At 37.6% G+C, this 21,927-nt stretch overlaps 1 protein-coding gene across 1 annotated transcript; it reads right to left on the bottom strand.

The window, feature by feature from the left end:
- Positions 1-1,297: 1,297 nt before the first annotated feature.
- Positions 1,298-21,815, bottom strand: LOC117435278 (phosphatidylserine synthase 1-like). The gene is made up of 13 exons (XM_059012609.1): positions 21,517-21,815; positions 19,070-19,161; positions 18,952-18,996; positions 18,302-18,426; positions 17,075-17,233; positions 13,979-14,130; positions 13,491-13,632; positions 9,940-10,052; positions 9,223-9,288; positions 6,717-6,816; positions 6,359-6,427; positions 5,824-5,890; positions 1,298-4,662 (listed from the first exon to the last, which is right to left on the bottom strand). Exons 1-13 carry the CDS (start codon positions 21,693-21,695, stop codon positions 4,553-4,555), a joined length of 1,419 nt encoding a protein of 472 aa, XP_058868592.1. The 5' UTR covers positions 21,696-21,815; the 3' UTR covers positions 1,298-4,552.
- Positions 21,816-21,927: the final 112 nt, after the last annotated feature.

Here is a 21,927-nt window from a genome sequence, read left to right as displayed (position 1 = left end):
TCCTCCAGTGCAAAATGGCAAAATGTACCACCCCATACCCCACCCTGAATTTTCATATAGTATAAAAAAGTATCTGACTTAAAATACATGGCAACACCCTAGTGTGAATGTCAGTATCAAGTATAGGCACCTCTGGAATTGATTCAGTCTCTACATTGATGGGGCATGCTAATTAGGCAGCAAATGGTATCTTGGGGATCCTGCCCCACTCTTCAGTCAGTGCAACATCAAGCTCCTGATATCATGTTGAGGGTTACAAACATGACATCCTAGAAGGTCTCAAAGGTGTTCTATGAGGTTAAGGTCTTTCTGGCCAATCTATAGTCTCCTGCTCAAGATAATCCATGGCAATCCTAGCAGTATGACAACAGACGTTATCTTGCATCAGAACAAACTCAGGGCTGATTGCCCCAGCAGATGGTCTTGCTACAGGGTCCAAGACTGTGCCTGTGTATCGTAGAGCTGTAAATCCAACCCTTGGCAGCACATTAAGATCTGTGAAACCCCCAATGCAGATACCTCAATTGAGAAGCTGTAGCTGGTCTTCTAGATCAAACGGGGATACCTGCTTTCAAAAGAGTGCTGCCGGTATAAAATGCATCTCAGCAGAATACATAAAAGGTCTACCTAGTGAATGCCTTACCAACTTTTTGGGTTGTATATACGTGGTATTATTTATGTCTGTGACAGGGAGGACCCTGTCGCTGGTTCTTGCGCGGATGTGTGCAGCTAGGATGCCTAACCGGAGACGTGTTGCTAGGCAACCAATTGAGCAGTTAGACTTGCCCAGCACCAAGCTGATTGGGAGGTCCTGATTGGCTGGGGGGTGTGCCTGTGGAGCCTGTGCACAGCACAAAGAGCGTCTGCGTCACAGATCGAGGCAACTGCACCGCCATGGCTACAGAGACAGGTGCTTTGTTTATATCGAGGAGACAGTCCGCACAGCAGGACAACTACTGTGGAACCCTTCAATTGCAGGACTGTCGGAAAGACCCAGAGTCGCCGGGAGGCCGGGACTTCGGGAGCAACAGCAGTAGGTTCAGGGGATGTTGATCCCAACCAGTATAGAGAGGGTAAGGTAGTGTAGTAGGTTCCTGGAGCAGGTCGTCTCTTTTAATGAGGCTAGCGCTCCCCTTGTGTGGCAAACTTCTATTTCTAGCTTTGTTTTGTCTTGTTTTCTTTATGACACTACCATTGCTGGTTTTAGGATTGTGTGAGTAAGGTAGAGAAGGACTAGGGCAATTTGGTGCAAGTCAGAAACATTTAAAAACCTGCTGTCAAAATACCCATATCAAGGTTGCGTTTTTGGCTATTTTATTTGAGCTTAATACATATTATTAATAGATGATCTGGACATTTTAACAGCAAGCATTAATGGATCCTTCTACACAAGTAAATAAATAAAAAATGCTACAGTAAACAGATGAAAATAAAACAATTGTAAAAATATGAACAAAACTGGTCTATAGAACAAATGTGGATAGGGTTATTTTTGTAGATTTATTTCAAAGTCATTCGTTTTCTAATATCACAAACGTGTTTGCATTTTCCTGAGAAGTCAGTCACAGTTATACTGTATACATAAAGCTCCACTTAATCTTACGGCCAGTTATTCACTATATGGCATGTGCATTACTTTACATACAGCTACCTGTATTACAACATGCGTTTTTTTTTTTTTTTCTGGATTGAACACACAGCATACAAATACACGTATGAGTGGTTTTGGAACAGTTCTATTTGAAAATAAACACAACAGCAAATACTGTTCCTTGGGCTAAATAAATTCACCCTTTACAGATTGGATGTTAACATTTAAAACTGTTTTTTACACAACTGTCAGCATCAAATGTATTACTAGCAACAGTTTTATGTGCACACAGATGGATTAGGTAGCTTGTACATGTTTTCCATATCCTTACATCAACAGTTTATAAGAGCCTAAGAGTGTAACCCAGTCAATACAGCATGGATACATTTTCTGATTATCACAATCTTTTATTTACTGTAAACAGTACCTTTTGAACAGCCAGATCCTGTCTAAACTATCAACTAACCTCTTCCAAATACTGCAAAGGAAATTATAATACAAAACCATACGTCATTGGCACAGACCCAATACAATGTTAACCGTAATATATATATATTTTACACGTTCAGTTTCTGATCAACACATTTTTTCACTTTTCTGAGTTAATTCTTACATAAAAGTACATCATACTGACCCAAGTCTTTCTCAAAGTAACATGCAAAAGATAAAACTGAGTGGACTTTGGACATATGTTTTATCTTGTTACAAATACACACTGGACGTCACAAAACATTTACAGCCACACAACCTTTGCATATATGGTAGAAACAGTACGTTTTCAAGATTTAACAGATCATGCGAAGAACCAGTGAAACTGCATCTATTAACTGCAATAGTGATTTAATATAAACAGGACTGAGATCCCAGCTGCAGCTCTAAAGCCCACCAAGATGTACACAGCTATAGGATAGCTGGTTTCATGGATAGGGTGGGGGGTGCCAGTTACTGTTGAGGAAAGCAACCTGACAATCTGACCCATATCAAACTGTATGGTTCTTGAAGTATATAGTCCCACCAAGTTCTGCCTTAAACCTTTGGTACATGCCATCCTCAACAGGGTCTCCCTCAATTCAATTAATCATTTAAATTTGAACTCCCTTACATATAACTAAAAAAAAAAAAAAATCCAGGTGACTGTTTCAAAGCTTTTGTTTAATGAATTATGTGGACGACCAAAATTACTCAGTGCTCCCAGTCTCCAAAATCATGTATTACACTATATATTTGTTTTAGATCCCCTTCAAAAGAAATGTTAGTCACAGAATATAGATTACAAGAAAGCAGTTAAAACTTAAACCTGACGGTATATTTGGAAACAGAAATACAAATAGGTATTTTAATTGAAAGATATATGAATTTTTAGGGGAACTTCATATTATTGCCTATCTACAATATGTCTTTCTTTTAATACATTTCTAAATGAGTAGTGCAATAAACACAATTAGTCTTATTTAATGTGATTCCTCAGGTAAACTGCATGTCTAATTTAGGCAATTAGGAGTATTTATGCCCGCAAAACATCCCCTACAATGTTCATCAGCTTTTGTTTGATAACAATAGTTTTGGCTCCCAAAGTGACGCTCTGTTAAAAAAAAAAAAAAATAATAATAATAATAATTGATTTGCCCTTGAAATAAATAAAACTGGTTAGATCATCAGTTTTTCAGCAGGATTTATTTTAAAGGGATGTTGTTTTTGCTTCACTTGATACTTCAGTATGTTTCTTATTTTACAAAATGGGGTGCGTCATGAAAACAAAACTATTTATGTAGGACAACACTCCAGAGGTAGGTCTTACACTTGAGCACATAACAAAATGACAACATTTACAATGAGGACACACTACAATTAGATCCCCACAGGTAAACATGATTTTTATATGGGCACCGTTAAGGTAATGGCATTCTGAAAATAGCACAGGAAGCATTCAACGCTTATTGTTGTAAACACACAATTTGTATGTGGCAACCGAGTGTCTTTACCTTTAAGCTATATATTATTGCTAAATATCTTACACTAAATCCCTTACCTGGGTAGGTATAGGTTGTGCACAATATTTTTAATGGCTCTCTCAAAAGTATATAGTTCTACGGTGGTATGCATGTGAAAGATGTATGACTTGGAATGCATATAATAAAACCATACAGATAATAAATAACTATTTATTTATTATTGCGTACCATATGGAGCCAACACAGTGGATATAAATAGATGTTGTAGATATACCTAGATGCCTCTTTTTTGTTGATATATCAGTTTTCATTTGCACTGAATGGCAGTTAGACAGTCTTGGTGGAGTTAATATAGTCTTGGTGGAGTTAAAATATAATAAACATCTGAACAAGAAATGGATGCCTTGCCAGCTCCATTCTTACAGTAGATCAAGAACTGGCATTGCAAGCAACATCAGAAAAATCATCTCAGTGAATCAAGCTCATAGAAGACAGGACACATCTGTCTGTACACAAAGCTATTGTTTTAAAGTAACAGGCAAGTTAGAAAGTGCAAAAGCGTGTGCTTTACTATGATTTATCTAGAGAGAGTAAACAAATTAATAAAACCAGACCAGTCACAACTGTGTCAGACCAGCTGCTTGATCAAAGCATTCTGCCCATAAAACATCATCTCCCAATTTATAAAAGCGGCTTTGCTGCTTAAAAACAAACAAACAAACAAACAAACAAACCAACCAAAACACGCACGCACACACACTTCTATTGATTTCCCATAATTAGGTTGATCACAGGCAATCGAAAACACTGCAACAGACCTACGAGTGGTGAGTTTAAGAGTGAGCAATGATCTGAAATTGATTGAAGACTCCAGCCCTTGGCTTCTGGTGCTTTTTTTTCCCCATGTGCACCCTGCTAACTGTATTCCAAACCAGTGTCCCAAGCCCTCTTCAGCCCTCTTCAGCTCTTCTCTAGGCACAGTCCGGCATTCTCTTCACATTGTGTCCTCTTATTTCTTGCCACTCACTCCATTGGTTGATTTGGCCTTGGAAGATCCTTTTCTCCGTCTTGATGTGCTGTGCTCAGTGGAGTGTGAAGCAATTACCGAGTCACGTTCATCTGCAGAAATCAAAAGTACATTATAAATCACAAGTGAGGAATCAACCAAATCACCGTTAAGGATTGCCAAAAATCCAGTATGTTTCATTTCGTGTAGAGGTCACCGTGTGCATGGAATGTACTGAATAGTATTATTATTATTATTATTTATTTCTTAGCAGACGCCCTTATCCAGGGCGACTTACAATCGCAAGCAAATACAAATACATTCAAGTGTTACAATATAAGTCATACAATAAGAACAAGTAGTACAATAAGAACAATAGTAAGTTTAAATAAACCACACTTTATGTTTAATTGTAGTTACTGAGTAAAATAATACTTTCTGTGATTTATAAGGAGTTTATACATCATGTGTAGAGTTGCTATTATTATAACTAATTATTTGTGCAGTTTGTGCATCCCTCTCATCTAAACTGCACAGGATTACATCATACACAATGAGACACCCTGCACACACTTCCTTAATATCTGACTATCAAGTTTAGTTTTTATACTAAAATGAAAGCCTTCTTTGTACTGTACTTCATCAGAAATCAGGGCCTGACTGTTCAGTTGAGCCTCAGCTGCATGGACCCAGCTTGTTTGCCACTACGTCACTCTGAATGTCAAACAGGGTACTACCAGCAGCAGCAAGGGGCAAGGAATTGAAGCTACATTAACAAAAAACTCTTCAATTATTCCGATAATTGTTAAAATAAACATCCTTCAAATGGGTAAGAGGAAACTTGAAATAAATAAGTTTTCTTTACAATGTAAAAAGGTACACTATCATATTGGCATTGAATGCTTTGTTTCTTTGCTTTTTTCTTAAAAAAAAAAAAATATCTGGACCGGTTTGATTTATTTACACCCCAGTCGCTGTAAGCTCTTCAGCCTTTTGATCTTTTACTAGATTCATGGCAGGCTGGCAATATTTAGAAAACCTATATAAAAATATCAAAATGTTTATGATGTGTTTGTGATATATGGATGTCATGGAAGTGTTACATGAGTTTAAAAAAAAAAACAAAAAACAAAAAAAACAGTGTCTCTCTTACTCATATATATATATAGTCTAAAAAAAGTACATACTAAACTTACCTTTTCTCACCAAAGCCTACATTACAACACTGTGTTCATTCCCAGTGCATTTTATGGTGCTTGGTTTGTGAAACATACCTTTTAAATTCTCATACTGGTAACGAGGCGAATCAAGGTAGCTACTATCTTCACTCTCAGAATAAGTCTGTAAAAGAAAATGGGAATGCAAGTCTTTATTGATATTTCAAAACGTTCAAATACAATTCTCTTCAGCACATCAAAAGCACATCTGTTACAGACACTTCTGGCTAGATTCTCAAATCTATTTACTCTAAACCACCAGCAATAAACAACTCTGACAATGTCCTGTTGAGGGTTAGAATCGGCCCAAGAAAATTGTGCCAACAACAACAACAACAACAACTTGGAGTAAACAGCTTTGAGAACTGAGCCCATAATCTTTCATAGGGGGTGCAGGTACTCATTTTCAGAATAATTCCATTATTTTAGAGACAAAAAAGCATCTTCTAGGGTACTACTTGGAAAAGTCTCTGCACATGCCTTCTATTTAACCATGATGTGTGTTTCCACTACAAATCTTATTTTCCAACATCTCTGAACATCCCACTTAGTTTGAAGTCATAATCATTGAGAAACCAGCTTTTTCACTTACCTGTGGCCTCTGTCCAGTGTATTCTGCGTACCAAACCATCACATACAAACAGAGGAAAGTAATCAAGGCCTGGAAAAAACAGAAGCAAACCAATTACAGAAATACAGAAGAACATGTATGTTAATTATCTAACAACGTTAAAAAAAAATGTACTAAATAACAAAAAGTGTGTGATTATTTAATGCTTGTTTTGTTACTTTTTTGGTGCTTTTTAGAAGCTGTATAAGAATGTCAAATGTTATCCTAGGGTTGGCACAAACATCTGCACATCTGAATGGTTCACAGCAACTAGAAATCTTATGCATTTATTCATAATCAATTTTATTTAATTTTTTTTAAATAAGGAAGCACGACTTACCACGCACACAAGCCAAAGGATTACGTAAAGGACCTGCGTTTTGGAGAACAGATCTTGCCCAAATTTAATGCAAATAAGGGCTTCCAAGAATGCAATGGCACTGTAGAAGGTGAAGGACATTAAGTGCATACAAATGACAATAGACAACGGGAAACTAAAATCCCTCTTGATTTGTTTGTAACTTGTTTCAACAACATTATATCAAACAGCAAACTACCCCATTATACATGAAACTGCCTGATAAGGGTCATAGCGCCTGGAACGCTTTAAATACCCTTAAGTACAGACGTGCTCAAATTTGTTGGTACCCCTCCACAAAAAACGAATGCACAATTTTCTCTGAAATAACTTGAAACTGACAAAAGTAATTGGCATCCACCATTGTTTATTCCATATTTAATAGAAATCAGACTTTGCTTTTGATTTTTTATTCAACATAATATTGTAAATAAGAAAACACATGAAAATGGCATGGACAAAAATGATGGAACCGCTAACCTAATATTTTGTTGCACAACCTTTAGAGGCAATCACTGCAATCAAACGTTTTCTGTAGCTCTCAATGAGACTTCTGCACCTGTTAGGTAGTTTGGCCCACTCTTCCTGAGCAAACTGCTCCATCTGTCTCAGGTTTGATGGGAGCCTTCTCCAGACTGCAAGTTTCAGCTCTTTCCATAGATGTTCGATAGGATTCAGATCAGGACTCATAGAAGGCCACTTCAGAATAGTCCAATGTTTTGTTCTTATCCATTCTTGGGTGCTTTTAGCTGTGTGTTTTGGGTCATTATCCTGTTGGAGGACCCATGACCTGCGACTGAGACAGAGCTTTCTGACACTGGGCAGTACGTTTTGCTCCAGAATGCCTTGATAGTCTTGAGATTTCATTGTGCCCTGCACAGATTCAAGGCACCCTGTGTCAGGCGCAGCAAAGCAGCCCCAAAACATAACCGAGCCTCCTCCATGTTTCACTGTAGGTATGGTGTTCTTTTCTTTGAAAGCTTCATTTTTTCATCTGTGAACATAGAGCTGATGTGACTTGCCAAAAAGCTCCAGTTTTGACTCATCTGTCCAAAGGACATTCTCCCAGAAGGATTGTGGCTTGTCAATATGCATTTTAGCAAATTCCAGTCTGGCTTTTTTATGTTTTTCTTTCAAAAGTGGAGTCCTCCTGGGTCTTCTTCCATGGAGCCCACTTTCGCTCAAAAAGCAACGGATGGTGCGATCAGAAACTGACGTACCTTCACCTTGGAGTTCAGCTTGTATCTCTTTGGCAGTTATCCTTGGTTCTTTTTCTACCATTCGCACTATCCTTCTGTTTAATCTGGGGTCGATTTTCCTCTTGCAGCCGTGCCCAGGGAGGTTGGCTACAGTTCCATGGACCTTAAACTTCTTAATAATATTTGCAACTGTTGTCACAGGAACATCAAGCTGCTTGGAGATGGTCTTGTAGCCTTTACCTTTACCATGCTTGTCTATTATTTTCTTTCTGATCTCCTCAGACAACTCTCTCCTTTGCTTTCTCTGGTCCATGTTCAGTGTGGTGCACACAATGATACCAAACAGCACAGTGACTACTTTTCTCCATTTAAATAGGCTGAATGACTGATTACAAAATTGGAGACATGTGTGATACTAATTAAAGAAACTAATTAGTTTGAAATATCACTATAATCCAATTATTTATTATCTTTTCTAAGGGGTACCAACAAATGTGTCCAGGCCATTTTAGAATATCTTTGTAGAATAAGCAATAATTCATCTCTTTTCACAGCTTCTTTGCTTTATTCTATGACATACCAAAGGCATGCAAGTATACATGATAAAATAGCTTTTAATTTCATCACTTTTCAGGAGGAATGAAGCATTATTTCAATGAGCTGTAAGGGTACCAACAAATTTGAGCACGTCTGTACAGTAGTAAGATGGAGAAAAGTACTCTTTTATTGACATAGACATTCCCGAATGGCTTAGCTGTAGCCAATTTGTATAAATAAAGCTAGTGTACAAAGCAGTACTGCAGCTGAAAATCTTCATTTATACAAAAGGAAACTCAGACAGCCAAGCTTGCACTTTGGAATTGAAATCCTTAAGAGATTATGTTCACAGCCTCAGAATTTATTTTTTCAATAAAATCCCTGGCTGTCTGAGAACATTAGGAGTTTAACGCTTACATTTTATACAATACTTAGTATGCGGTGTCAGTTTAAATAAAACTTAGGTCACCAGTCCTTTCTTTTTTGCCCAATCTGCATTCTGCCAGTGTTTGTTCTGAGAGAGCCGTTGAGGTTTTATTGGGACAGAGTTACCAATAACATCTAAAGGCGTTTAACTTGATGTGTGCAAACTCTAAATACATTTTGTTGCCAAGCAGAAAAGATACATCTATAAATTTGTTTCAATCTAGTGCCACATAATACAAAGTGGCTGTAAAACAGTCTGCTGTTATAAAATGCCAAAATGAATACATTACAAGGTTTAAAAGAGCTGTACAATACTATACACTTACCCAAACACCCAGCACTGAGTTCCAACTCTTTTACACTGTGTATCAGTGAGATAAGCATAATACTGCCTGAAATGAAAAACAAAACAGTTGTAATTTACACCTGTCAAACTAAAACATGGTTACATTTAATTTAAAATTAAGATTTCCTGATTTGTGTTGTATAACAAATGTGTTTATTTTTTTTTTATAGAGAACGACAGTAAGAGAATATTCTTGTAACTATTCTTAGTCCAGATCTTTTTTACAAGCTTACAAGGTATCAGTGTTTAACATGGGGATTCAAATAACAAATGCTAAAGGACCAATACAGTAGCTTGTATTTAGGCATTACATCTTCTAATATACAAATATCAAGACGGAGCGTTTTAATAATGCATGAATGTCTTAAACTTATATATAATTACCTTTGATAGATAAACATGGTATTGTTTTTAAACATACAATTATACTTAAAACCCATATGATTGGCAAAATTGCTTTGAACAATTAATAGTATTTTAAATACTTTTGATCCTGCTATAATATTATTAGAAATATATTTTGGTCTTAAGTATTAATATAAAAACATAGGTAGTCCAACTAATCATTACAACATTTAAATTGTAGGTTACACAAGTAGATCCCATTATTAAGAATTATTTCAAAACACATTAAAATAGAGAGTGCTAGGCCTGCAGTGTAATTTAAATAGCAAAATGATTCATAAGTATATCTTACCGTACGGTGGGGGCTGTAATGATGCCAATGAACAGAATTCTGCACCAGCTCAGTGCGTGACAGGCTTGGAACACAAAGATATGTTTCAGGAAAAATGTATTCAACTCTGTCAGCTGAAAAATAAGCAAAATTGATGTGTTAGAAACATATTATTACATTAGTAAGTCATCCAAGAAATGTTAGCATTTCGTCGTAATTCGGGTGGGGGGGGAGGAGGGGCGTGCCGGGACCCTTAATTGCTGCCTATCATTACCAATCTCCTATTTAAACCCTAATAACACACACCTTCCCTGTCTAGTGTTTTTTGTTTTGTATCAAACGCTCAGACTCTGTCATTCTTGCTTCAGCTTCACGTTTTCGCTAATATCTAAACTCTCGCTCCTTTCACTGCAGGTCACTTCTCTGCACAGCACTGTCAAGATATTATCAAATAATTCCTACCTACTCAGGTGCTGCTCATAATTCAGTTTCTCTATTTTGCTGCAGGAGCTCCAACGTTAGTCTTTCCTGCTCTACCCAGTAGAGCAGGAAAGACTAACGTTGTTCTAAGCACAGTTCCATCAACTTTATCCGCGTCTTCATTAGTCATCATGGCTCATCAGAAAATCATTAGCATGCCCGGAGTTCCCCGTTTTAGAAGGGGTCGTTTTCCTCTCCACCGAGTGCTAGGTGAACACATAAACCATTACACACTAACCCTTCTAACCCCTCTCTGTTCGTCTTGTATGTCTTTTCATCCTCGAATTTACATTATGCATTGGCACGTGCTCTGTTGTATGTCTCGCGGTGAGGTTCTGTGGGGAGCCAAGGGTCCATTCTTTGGGGGGTAAGTGAGCCTCACTTCCCCGACCTTAGGCAAGCTGCGCTTCCTCCACCTTATTTAAGGGAGGTTCTCACCGCGCGAGTCAGAGGGGACCCCCGGTCACACTATCCTTTCACTGCTCATGCGCTTTTCTTACCTCATCGCAGTGAGGCTCTATCCTATATTTAACATTTCGGGACGTGGCCCGCTTTAATCTCTCAGTGCTCGAGTCCCAACTAACCAACCTATTCTTGTTCTTTACAGGTTCTCTGCGGGACGACCCTCTGTTCCCAGCTCTGAGACAGCAATCTCACCTCATCCGAGGGCAGCACCACATCGGTCAGGCAACCCCTTTTACTATTACTTCCTTTCAGGTCTCGGCGAGACCTATTCTCGCCCGACGAGGCGGCTCTGTCGCAGCAGAGTTTTTTCTCATGTTTTCAGATCCCCGGGGCCGCAGAGGACGGTTCTCTGGTGGGGGATCTCTTTTCTATCCAGACCGCAGTCTGTTCAGAAGTTCGGGCCGCAGTCCACTTCTCTAAAGTCGGGTTCCTTCACACGTTACTGTCGCACTAACACCTCCTTTCTGCCTTCTCTGTACTACACTAGTCCCGGCCGCTGCCCCGTGAAATAATAATAAAAATAAATAAATAAAAAAATAATATTTTGCCAATCCATATCAACCTTCACAAAGAACAGCATTCTTTTTTGTAATTATTATATTCCACAAGGTGTTCTGTTGAAGGTTAAGCTTTGAGATGATCCGGTATTCAAATTTTATAAAATAAATGGTCAAGAATTGTAAAATAAATCAATAAATCAATCAATCAATAAATACATAAATAAATAAATAGAATATAAGAAATGTACATAAACACTCACACACAGGACACGGTGTATCCCCACCCATGTATGGGTCATGGTAAAAGCTCAAGAATTACTGGTAAATGTCTGAAATAAACATGATATCATTTTACTTCGGACATTTACCGTTAAATCTCAAGAATAACCAAGTGCCTTTACCAATAAGATTAAACGGTAAATGTCTGAAAAACAATACATATTTCTTCATAATTCCGGATATACACCTTGGTAAATGTTCAGAGTTACCGGTAAAACTTAAGATTTACCAAATGTTCCAAATGATAACCTTTTGACCTCTGGTGACCACTCAACAAATATACACATATACTTACACCTCAGAAAAGGTAGATTCATGTGAAGGGAAATTACACCAATATTTAAGGTTATGTCATGAGAGTTATAAATGCACATGTGACCCGCTCTAACACTGGTTACCTGGCATGGCGTGCAGATCTATAAAATTAGGCGACAGCTCAGAACCTGCACCACATTTTACACCCACAATTTACATGTTTTTCAAGGATTCCTTTAACAGAAGATGCATGTTGTATAAATTAATACCGTATGGAGAACTAGACTGAAAACTAAGGCACTTTAGGGAAATGATTCCAAGACTATGATATAATCAGATATGTGCATTACAATGTATTATCATTTAAGTCACAACTTTAATCATAATACAGTAAAGTGTAGAAAAACAATTCAACACAGCTACCCTCACTATCATTATGCACACTTCATTAACAGCATTGACTCAAGAAAAGCAGCTTTACCTTTTCAGATTACCATCCAATAACCTAGACTAAAAAATACAGTAGAGCAGTGTTTTACTGTATACTTTAGACCCAACTTGAAAATATTAAAGATAAGAAAGGATTTGCAATGAGCAGAATACAATTTAAATGTTCATAAAAACGTACCAAAATGCACATTCCTAGGTAGGCCAATTCAGTAAGAAGTATGCACCCTGTTATGTTCTAGTATATTATATAGTAATTATTATTAATTTAATTGATAAACTAATATCTATTGGTACGATATTATTGTTTTTTTATAGATAGGCAGATCAAGGGTCCAGTTACATTTACTTAAGGGTGAAAGTTGAAAGGAAAAAAAACAAGCATGCATTTAACAGTGGACACATAGCACTGTTTATTTGGTTTCAGGTAAGAGATGACAGCTCCTCTACTCCATGTCTCCTAACAAACAGCTGTGAACTGCAAAGCCTTTTCAGTCTGTCTCGTGGGATACACATACAGCTGGTTTCTCAGACCCCGACTTGCACTAATCTCGGACTACCTAATGTACTGAAGAAAGATAAGGAAGTCATTTTTATTAGTGCTGATCAGGGTCTGGGAAAACAGCTAGACCTTTTTCTTTTCCTTAAACTTGTACGTTTTTAATTACCAATGCAGGAAACTTGCAGGAGTCAATACTGGTTTTCAAATATTTCTTATTGCCATAATTTATAACTTCCATAACAAAAGTATTATTATGAATATATTTTACAAAACATTCCAATTCACAGTAGGCTACAAAGACGACTATCAAGTATTAAGGGATCATAAAACTGATACTGTTTGTCAAAACTTGTTACTCAGTTAAAATTTACATTAAGCTAAAATGTGAGGACATTGGTTCTTTAAAATGAATAAATGCATTCAAATAATAATAATAAAAATGTTCAGTATAAAGAAAACAAAACAAAAGGCCCCCTTATTAAAAAGCTTAAAAAGAGCTTAGAAACTTTAGACATTTTTTTTTTTTTTAGGAGGGAAGAAAACACACACACACACACACACACACACACACACACACACACAACTTCTCTTTCTGATCCCTGTGCTTTAGTGTACCACTTGCATATTTCTAGTGCTGAACTTACCTGCCAGATTATCATGAAGAGGTAGATTCCTGCCACCCGCTGAAAAGACGATTTAGGGTCAAACCAGCGCACATAGGTCCAGCTGGCTGGAGTGAACTGTAACACGGCTCTCTTGATCTTTCCTGTGGTGGAGTGAATATCCCTGAAACATTTAAGAAATAAAAGGCAACTATTATAATAATACTATAATTAACACCCTAATCCACTGGTATACACCAGCAATGTTTCAACTTCTGCTACAATTCCGATTTCTGATTTTCTATTGTTTTTGTCCTGAAAACATTTTTAAAAAGAGGCAGTCCAATTCGGTTCCTATTTGCATAACAGAGCTGTGGACAGTAGGTTAAAAAGACAGAAATCAGGAAAATTGAAGTCAATTCTGAAGATCATGTTCTGCTTTTCTATATTGTAAGAGTTTAACGTGATTTGATGAATAAAACAGACTAACACTACTGAATGGCACATTTATATTCAATAGCAAGACCTACTTGATGCTTGCCCAGTGGTAAGTCCTTATCTCCAAGAAGCGGCACACAGTCATTCCGAGCCAGATCCCACCCCCGTTGCAAAGAAGAACGTCCAGAATTACCTGATCCCACCAACATTCCGCAAAGTTAGGTAACAAGTGCATGAAGAAAAGCTAGGAGGGAGAAAAAAACAACGCCAGGGCTAAAAAATAAATAAAATGTACCGGCGTATCCTTGGGTTTAATTATAAAAAAAAAAATACCTAAAACCTTTATAGTCTATGTCAATGTGCTTTTACAAGTGTTTATGAGCTGCTTTTGAGTTCTAGTTGCCCATCATAGACATCTGTAACATAGGCTAGAGCAGCCAATGTGTCTTTATATTAGTAAGCCCCAACACCATCTAGTGCACAGCTCTGTATTGGCACCAGTACAAAAGGAAACTTGATCCAGTTGTAGCTGATAATTAGATGGTGCTAGCTCTTATTTCTGTAAAGACATATTGGCAGATCTAGCACGTGTTCCATGTCTATGGATTGCAACTAGAACTGTAGAGCACCTCCTGAACTAAAAAAAAAAATAAAAATTTTTGGTTTTAATGAAAATAACTCCAAGACAGAATAGATCTATTACAGTAGTTTCTAGCTGCAAGGAGTTATGTAGTAGTCAGTCTATGACCAGATTATCGCTCCAATGAGACCCAGATATCAGCCAATTCATGAGGATGGCTTGATAGGTCCTGCACAGTTTGTGGTACATGCCAATACATAAGATATTTCAGGAACACATATTCTCCACAAAAACATTAAACCACCACTTGTTAAATCAAGGAATAATTTAGGTAGCAGTTTGAGACATTATAGGTTTTTCTTGTCAATTGTAAAGGTGTGTGCTGTGTCTAATTAGCTCACATTCAAATGGTCGCTATTATTATTATTATTATTATTATTTGTTTATTTAGCAGACGCCTTTATCCAAGGCGACTTACAGAGACTAGGGTGTGTGAACTATGCATCAGCTGCAGAGTCACTTACAATTACGTCTCACCCGAAAGACAGAGCACAAGGAGGTTAAGTGACTTGCTCAGGGTCACACAATGAGTCAGTGGCTGAGGTGGGATTTGAACCCGGGGACCTCCTGGTTACAAGCCCTTTTCTTTAACCACTGGACCACACAGCCACTATTTGCAGAGTATGTTGAAAAGCTACAGTTCAATCAAATTAAGACAAGCTGTTCCAAAGATAAACTTCTTCAGCCAATTATTAGCCACACCCATAAAAAAGGGAAAGGAAAGTTAAAAAAAAACCCCACAATTTACCATTTTAAGTGCAACATTTCTCTGTATCTTTCTTTTACCAGCACATTAGACACACTGTCAAATATTACACACATATTTGTATTATTTCGCTCCTTTTTGGTTCTCATTAGCACATTGTTGTGACCTCTACATAAGCAAAGCGACGAGGTCATTTCCAAAGCATCACCCACACAACTGGTGAATAATTCATGGCAGAAAAATGATCATACTCTTTGCAAACACAAAAGCTGCAGTGCGTCTCAATAAGAAGTTGCAGCCTGAGCCTCACATCAGTCTTCTGCATTCATAATAACTAAAGCAACACAACCAGGCCACTGACTGAACAACATTTTGACCTTTTTTTCTCACTTGAATTGTATTTACAGGGGCCTGTCTGGTAGAATGACATGCGAGATTAGTTACAGCATGTAATTAACTTTGTAGTACTTCTGTAAATTACAATGTACTCGGGACAATGCAACAGAGATGTCCACAGCAGACTTTAGATCCCAAAGGCATCTAAAGTACTGTCACTTAATTCTAAATGTATACTTTACAGCTATTCCATTCATTTTAAGCTGTGATCAACAGGTGCATTTTAAACACTATGAGTCCTTAGAAAATACAAAGCACATCAATCACGGAGAAGACAGACTGGAACCGACAAGGAGTCATAAAACACATACAGGACAACACAAAACAAAAGCTCTACTATCCACTGTGTACATGGGCATGAGCATGAATCTGGGTTTGGGTAAAAGTTGAATGAGTTTAGGGAAGTCAAATGGACTCGCTCACATTCCACAAAGATTTCCTTATTCCTAGAGGTTTATGGCTTTTGCTGCCTTTTAGTTTGTATTTTTAAAATACATTTATTAAAAGTTTGGTATATCATTCCTATTCAATAAACTTTCATTTCTACAAGCTGTGGGCCCAGAACAGAAGAGTGTAGACAGGCTTCTACACTTACTGTAAAGCAACGTTTACAACAATTAAGGATCTAGAATACAGAAATACTAACAGAAAAGCTAAGACATGAATATCCCATTACAATTTCATATCACATTTTATTACAGTGAATAGACTATGCCCAAAAACACATTCAATTCTAATCCATCTCCAACTATTAACAGTGAGTTATAGGCATATGATATTCCTTTTAGCACAAGAAGTGTTTATTCTGAATAAATAAGATAGCTGTCGCTCCTATCAACATGTGCAACTGAACCTCTGCATAAGAAAAAAAAAAAACACAGCAAGTGAAGAAATATACATACCCCTTATCAAAAAGAGAAGTATCACATTACAGTAAGGTGGCCGAAACATTAAAACAAAGTGAAGTCATAATCAATCGCCAAGCACTGATTCATCTGCATCAGAAAAGTGTTTTCCAAGATTCAGCCTTCAGTAACCAAGCCAACCAGGTGGTAGTACTGTGAAAAACTAGCGAGGTCAGAACTCTCATAGTAGACCACCCAGATGGACTTCACCTAAATAATGTCCACACCAAGTTTTATCACAACTGGATGAAAAAAATGAAGCCTCCCCTGGGGGAGTGCAATCTGAACCCACTTTGATTGAATGGTTTGAAATGGCCAGAGGGTAAAACAACATGGCAATGAATTTGACTGAGAGAATCATAGTCTATCAAATACGTTGACGGGGCACGGGTTTAATTTATTCAAAAAAAAAAAAAAAAAAAAATTGATAATAAAAGACTTAAACTGTTAAAGCTTTGTGAATGAGGCCAATCTAAAAGCCTCAATATGGCAGCCATTTTGGATCGCAAGTTTGAGCGGAAGTGCAAGTGCTTTGCCTTACCTCTGTCATCTCCCATGTGATACTGATTGTCCAGCAGAGACCGTAACTGCGGATCAGGAGGGCCTTCATGGACCATCCCCAGAAATGCCCGAATGCAAAGATGTCAAAATGGCTGACAATCCGCTCCCATGTGATGTCATGGCAGTTTTCAGCATATTCCTAAACCAATACAAACAAATCCCAATTACTCTGGGAAACTGCTTGGGTAACTCTTCATAATTATATAGGCACAGTTTTGACCTGCACTGTGTAAAGTCATAAATACAGTGCTCCCCCTTGATAAAATGCTGTAGTTGGGAACCATAGTTAAGAGACCATGCTATTTGTGTTCCGCCTTATAATGAGACTACTAGTGTTAGTGTAATGGCATTATGGGGCAAACTTGAGCCATGACCATACTGCCTTATAACCTGTTCTGCAGTATAAAGGGCCGTCTTATAAAGGGGGAGCACTGTACTTGAAGAAACCATTTTTTGGGGGATTAATACAATCCACTAGGAACAATTTGTCATTGATCAAAGCTTGTCAGGAATGACCATTAAACTGAAAACCTAGAGATCATCCACACCATAATGCACACTGGGTTTTTCTTTGTACTGCTAACTTTCAGAAATAAAAAAGGTGAAATTATTACACATTTGTCAATTTATTAGGTTTCCTTTAACATTTATAAATACAAATGGATGATCAATCTGTAAAAAATATAACTATTGACAGTTTAATTTTTTTGTATTATTATTTATATTGTTTAATAAAGGTCCGGCTTCTCTCTCAAAAGAGGAAGCTGTATATCCCAAGAGATTAACTCCACTGAGGAAATGTTTAAATAAAATATCACTCTACATTGCTATCCTATAGCTTATGTTTGTAGTTACCTAAAGAGTGGGAATACATGGGGCAACCAGATCCACAATCCCTACTGTACAACCCTTGTACTGCACCTGCTACATCCTAAAATAGATCAGTCTAGGTCTTGCATAATAAGACAATGATGAAAGATAATGTACAATCAATAACACAGATCACTTTGATATGGTATGGCATTCACGGAACATGTTTGAATTTTAATTCAAGATACTCAAAAGCTGATCCACCACAAAGTGTATTAATTTTAGTCACAGCTTTCCAGTTCATGTAACCTGTTTCACACGAATGACTAAGTCAGAACCCTGCCGGTATCAAAATACAACACAGAAGATATTCGACTCCTTGGTTCCATTTCCTCACCATGATGTCAGCTTCACGAGTGGCATAGCGCAGGTTAGGGTCCAGCCAGTACATGACCCCCTTCACCTGCTCCCAGTTCAGAAAGAGCACAAACACCAGGAAGAGGAAGTACAGAACACTCAGACCTGCAAAAATCAACACTCCTGCTCAGTGCTGCTCACTTGTGGCTCTTTCAAAACACATTTCCACACCATGTAGATAAAACCAGAGACAGGACCAGTTATGTATTGGAGCATGATCAAATTACATTTTTACAGACTGGTTTCATGGTGCAAATGGAAAAACACCATTACCGTTCTAGTACAGAAACAACAAACAACTTAAGACTACTAACAAGACCTTCAGTTTAAGGTCTTAGCTGTTTATATCATGTTTAGTACAGAATACCCAAACCAAATTGCAAACTCGGATATGAAGATCTGGTGCACATTCAAAGGCAATTTTCCTCCCGAGGTTGTTTCAAAATGGAGGTTTGTTAGTCAGCTTTAGAAAATGTGAAAATTCAGAAGTGTGTAAAACAACTACTGACCAATGCATATTGGTTCAGCTTTCCAAAAAGTAAAAGACCTGCTACAGTGCTTTTGTACAAGGAGGTACACTACTGAAAGAAACGTGTGAAATGCAAATATATAAATATTTGTTACACTTACCAAAAACCATGCGCCATATTGCTGGATGTGGTCTTGTAAACGGCCCTGTAACATATTTGTTTGAATTTTTAAAGAGAACAGGTCAAGAGCACAAATGAACAAAGACAAATCCACTTACCATTAGGAAATGCTAGAATACTGATGATGAGAAAGAAGAAAATCACCAAGATCATGCCTACCCACAGATTGTCTTCTTGCACTGAATCATTTCTGTCAAAACACAAGAAAGGAAAATTGGCCATCTGTAAATTAGATCTATCAGTTTAAGGAAAAAGTAGATGACCTACATACAACACACTGTATGCACATGTAAAGTTACATGTACCGGTACAGACAGCTGGACGTGCTTTCTGTGCCCCCCCAGGATTGTCATACTCTTAAGTCAAAGTATAACCAGACCGAGTTTTATAATAAAACGTTCATCACAATTGTAGTACAATAGTAGTACACCCCCACCCCCACCAATAAATCACTCATATCCTTCCAGTTACTCACGCCTGACCTTCAGTCACAACTAACACACCTGCTGTCATAACAAACCTGCCTGTGTATTTAATACACAACAGCCTCTTATTTCATGTAACTGTCAGCAAGGCACAAGTGCAGCAGCAATACCCGAAGACTTTTCCCAAGGCTGACTTCTGGATTCAGTTTTGCCTAAATGTATTGGTAGGATAAATGTTACAGTCCCGGCCTGATTCAAGGACCAACATTGTAGCCACAGCAAAATAGGTGCAAGTCTACACGAAAACACTGGGGCTTATACAGTTCATTCTAAAACGCTAATAAACTATAGTATTTATAAATTGAAGTAGTTCCAGTCATGGTCTGCAGCCATGAAGATAAGCAGTTAGGATAGACAGGCGCAAGAACTTGACAAGGCTGAAAAAGTACTACCCGCTGCAAAAATGTTGCTTCTTATATTTGTTTGCATTTAGTAATGCTTATCATAAACTTTGACCAAGCATAGAATGTTTAGAAATAAAAAAAATATAGAACAGATGTTAGTGTAGTAAATACATTGTGCACAGCCACTTTATTTTTATATTCAAATTCATTCTTTTCCATTTACACAAAATGGTCTTTTGCCTCATTTCCATTGGCCATGGGGATTGAGTTTATTAACCCAATCTCAACTCGATATGTGGCCATCAGCAGGAAAGATTTAAATCTGCTCCTGGAAATTAGCAGCAAAGATCATATGACAATGCTTTCCCTAAATCATTGTGTCAAACAAAGGCATAATACAATATGTTGTTCTGTTCATACATACTTTTAGACCCCACTGAGCATCGATTTCAACTCCCAGTGGCAGACGGAACAAAGGCATTCCAAACATTCACGTTGTAATAATGGAGGGTTTGCCACGATGGATTTTCAAATACACTCCAAATAAGTAAGCAAGTTTAAACCAAATGTTTTAAGATGGAGGGAGAGTGGAAAGAACCTTTGACATGACTATGGACCATAACACCAAGAGTTTTCTACAGAAATCTGTGACCTGCTAGCCACTAGTTCTCTGGATTTTGTGCCACTTTAGGTAGAATTGCCAACATACTGTGCCTGCATGTCCAGAGATAGAACTGGGTCTATACTGCACAAGGGCAACAATCCTGTAATAACCCAGCATTTACCATCGTTTGCACAATGTTTTGGAAAACAAACTGATAATGCTGCAGAACTGTTAAGAAACATAAGGTTCCTCACAAGCTTTTAATTTGAATAATTTCAACATCTTGCTTTACGTAGAACAAAAATTGTGTTAACTTAGCAGGGTACACACACAGCTTTATTTAAAAAAAAAAAGATATACAAACAAAGTCTGGAATACTGTAACCAATAATATAGTCATGCCAAGAAACAGTTGTATACCGTACTTGTTTAGGAACAACGAGTTTGTTGATGGCAATAAACAAAATATTATTTAGTTTGTGTTTATTTTACTGCAACTACGGACTATCCTTTAAAGTAATTGTTCATATTAAATATCGATCATATCACAGTAACCGATTGCTAGTAGCAGTTATGAAGAAGAGTACCACCCCTTTTCTACGTCATGTCGACCTCTCAAGACTAAACAGTAGGCATGTACTGAAAACCAGTTCTGACAATCCATACAATATAGTACAACAGTCAGTTTACATACTCAGTCAGACACGAGGAAGAAGGTGGGCTGTGTACTTAATAGCAAAGTTAATAATACAATTAATGATGTGTACCAACCAGTATGTTGTTTTTCATATCAGAAAGCAATCTGAAACATCAATCACAAATTAATTAGTTGGCCGGATCCTGTCTTGTTCAATTTGAATTTCATAAAACAGATACTGAGTCCATCGATCTTATGGCATTGGTCTGCATAAATGAATACAGATCGAGTACCTCAAACGAGCTGGTTGCATAAATTATGGAAATAGACTCATTATAAAATTATGGAGGTAGATACAATATACTATGCGTTTAATGTATTGCATCACCAATATTTAAACATCTGGATTATTGTACACGTCGTTATTGTACTGCTGATTTGGTAATTCGAAACACCGGAGTCACTCCATCACTTACCTAGTAAAAGCAAAGTACATGAGACTGGCTGTCGTAAAAGTGAGCAGCGTGATCGTGTGGGGTTTGTAGAAGAAATCAATGGTGATATCTTCCACTTGCTGTTCGTTAATCATACGGAAATGCATTCTGTAATTGACATCGTCTTTGCTTAGGGTCCGGCATTCTGACGCAGGCCCCATCTCAGCAAAAACTGTATGCTTCTCAGCCTCTCTGCAGCCGCTGATGAATGAGCTGCAAGACCAACCAAAGTGCAAATGTGAGGAGACTGTGAACGACTGCGATACAGGACTAAAGGTACCCAAACTACACAAACTCAGAAAGATACAATGAAATAAGAGAACACATTATACATCAGTGTTTCACTGTCAACTGTGTTGTATTCGAGGCCCTTGTTTATTTTGCGGACAAGGT

The sequence above is a fragment of the Acipenser ruthenus genome, chromosome 3 (assembly GCF_902713425.1).
Source record: "Acipenser ruthenus chromosome 3, fAciRut3.2 maternal haplotype, whole genome shotgun sequence".
Classification (NCBI taxonomy): Eukaryota; Metazoa; Chordata; class Actinopteri; order Acipenseriformes; family Acipenseridae; genus Acipenser; species Acipenser ruthenus.
The sequence above is the reverse complement of the archived record's forward strand: the minus strand, read 5'-3'. Positions and strand labels throughout refer to the sequence as shown.